At 58.4% G+C, this 1,605-nt stretch overlaps 1 protein-coding gene across 1 annotated transcript; it reads right to left on the bottom strand.

Annotated features, from left to right (window-relative positions):
* Nucleotides 1-39: 39 nt before the first annotated feature.
* LOC122193590 (maestro heat-like repeat-containing protein family member 2B) lies at nt 40-1,595 on the bottom strand (the record flags this gene model as incomplete). Its single annotated transcript, XM_042894439.1, has 5 exons — nt 1,569-1,595; nt 1,019-1,154; nt 810-902; nt 331-426; nt 40-163 (listed from the first exon to the last, which is right to left on the bottom strand). Coding segments are annotated over exons 2-5 (409 nt in total), but the record flags the coding sequence as incomplete, so codon positions are not given.
* Nucleotides 1,596-1,605: the final 10 nt, after the last annotated feature.

Here is a 1,605-nt window from a genome sequence, read left to right as displayed (position 1 = left end):
GGAGGAGAGCACAGGGCTGGTGCATCCCGCTCTACTCACCTTGGATTTGCAGAAGGGAGCTCAGGCAGGTGGCGGCCAACTGGCGGGATGTGGGCATGGGGTCACATGTCAGCGGAGCCAGCAATCCCACCAAGGAGCCAAAGGACTCACAGGCATCTCCTCTCTGCAGGGATGAGGGGCAGGAACAAAGCTGTAGGCAGCCCCAGCTCTCCCTAGCTTCTCCTGCCCGTGCCTTCCCCATGCCAGCATGCACAGCTGGGCGGAGCTCGCCTTCCAGCTCAGGGGCACTGGGGAGGGAGCAGGGAGCATGCAGTGGGGCTCTTTACTCACCGGAAGCCCTTCACAAGCAGCCAGCAGCTGGGAGCAGGTCTGCAGGGCCCTGTTACGCTCCCACATGTTGTTTGAGGTCAGTGATCTCTGCAGGACCTGAAGCAGAGCATGTCTCACCATGGACATTTTTCCCTTCCTGCCATCCCTCTCCCTGTCCCTCTTTTCCCAACAGTTTCCCTCAGGTCCTGCCCTGTGGCTCCACGTGGACCCCCGCCTCACTGTGCGCTGACACTGCTGCTCCCATTTTCTGCAGATACTGCTGCCTCCTAACCCAGGAGCTTTTCCTCGGCTGGGCCCTGCCAGGGGCTGGCTCCTGCCTTTCTCCTGCAGAGCCCATTTCTCTGCCCATTTCTCAGCTCGCAGTGAGCTGGCCTGTTAGCAGGAGATTTCTCCCCCTTCGATCATACTCTCTGTCCCCAGATCTCTGTCCCTGCTATCAACGGGCACCACGCTTCCTCCCTTGCCCCACACGTACTCACCTGGACTATGTTCTGGAAGAATCCCCGGGTGGTCTCTGTCTCAAGCAGGACCACCATGAGCCGGCCCAGAGCTTTCAACGATGTCTGCAGAAGCTGAAAGCAGGAGAGGGGATTGAGGTGTGGCATCACGGCTGCTGCTGGAGCATAGGCCATGTGTGCTGAGGTAGGGCTCTGACGCAGAGGTGGCCGGGAAAGTTACGGCAGGTTACCTGCAGGTACTGTGCTGCTTGCTGTGACTTCTTGATCTTCAGCATCATCTCTGCTGAAGGGTGTGACACAATGTTCTTGCAGCACAGAGCCAACATTTCACGTGCATCCTTGCTTCCTAAAGAGGGCTTCAGCTTGCTGACAAGAGGAAAAAAAGGAAGAGAAAGCAGAAAGGGCCTTTACCACTGCTCTCCAGACTGTTGCAGACAATGTCTGAGATTCTCCCAATCAACAGCTGCAAAGCCAACACCCCCAGCCCGTGCTACTGAGCACTGTCTTCAGTTCCAGCAGCGCCCGCCTCCTCCCTGGCAGCAGTGAACCACCTCCCGCTCTGAAGGGAAGAAGGCCCCAGGTCTCCCTTCTCTTCCTCGCCTGGGGACAGCAGTACCAGGCCTTTCTCCCTGCCCAGAATCTCAGCTTCACTGGCCACAACAGCCCAGCCGTCTCTCCTGTAGATGCAGCTCCTTACACCCTCCCCCCTCCAGGCCTTCAGAAGCTACCCTAAAGGGGGACCACCATCTGCCTTGCAAGCCTAGAGGCTCCCACCCTTACCTCAACTGCTCCAGGGCCAGAATCACCTTGAGGGGCA

Source organism: Lagopus leucura, unplaced genomic scaffold (assembly GCF_019238085.1).
Source record: "Lagopus leucura isolate 7727_CA_CO unplaced genomic scaffold, USGS_WTPT01 56218-0_obj-0_obj, whole genome shotgun sequence".
NCBI classification, from domain to species: domain Eukaryota; kingdom Metazoa; phylum Chordata; class Aves; order Galliformes; family Phasianidae; genus Lagopus; species Lagopus leucura.
This window is presented reverse-complemented; position numbering and strand designations above follow the sequence as displayed.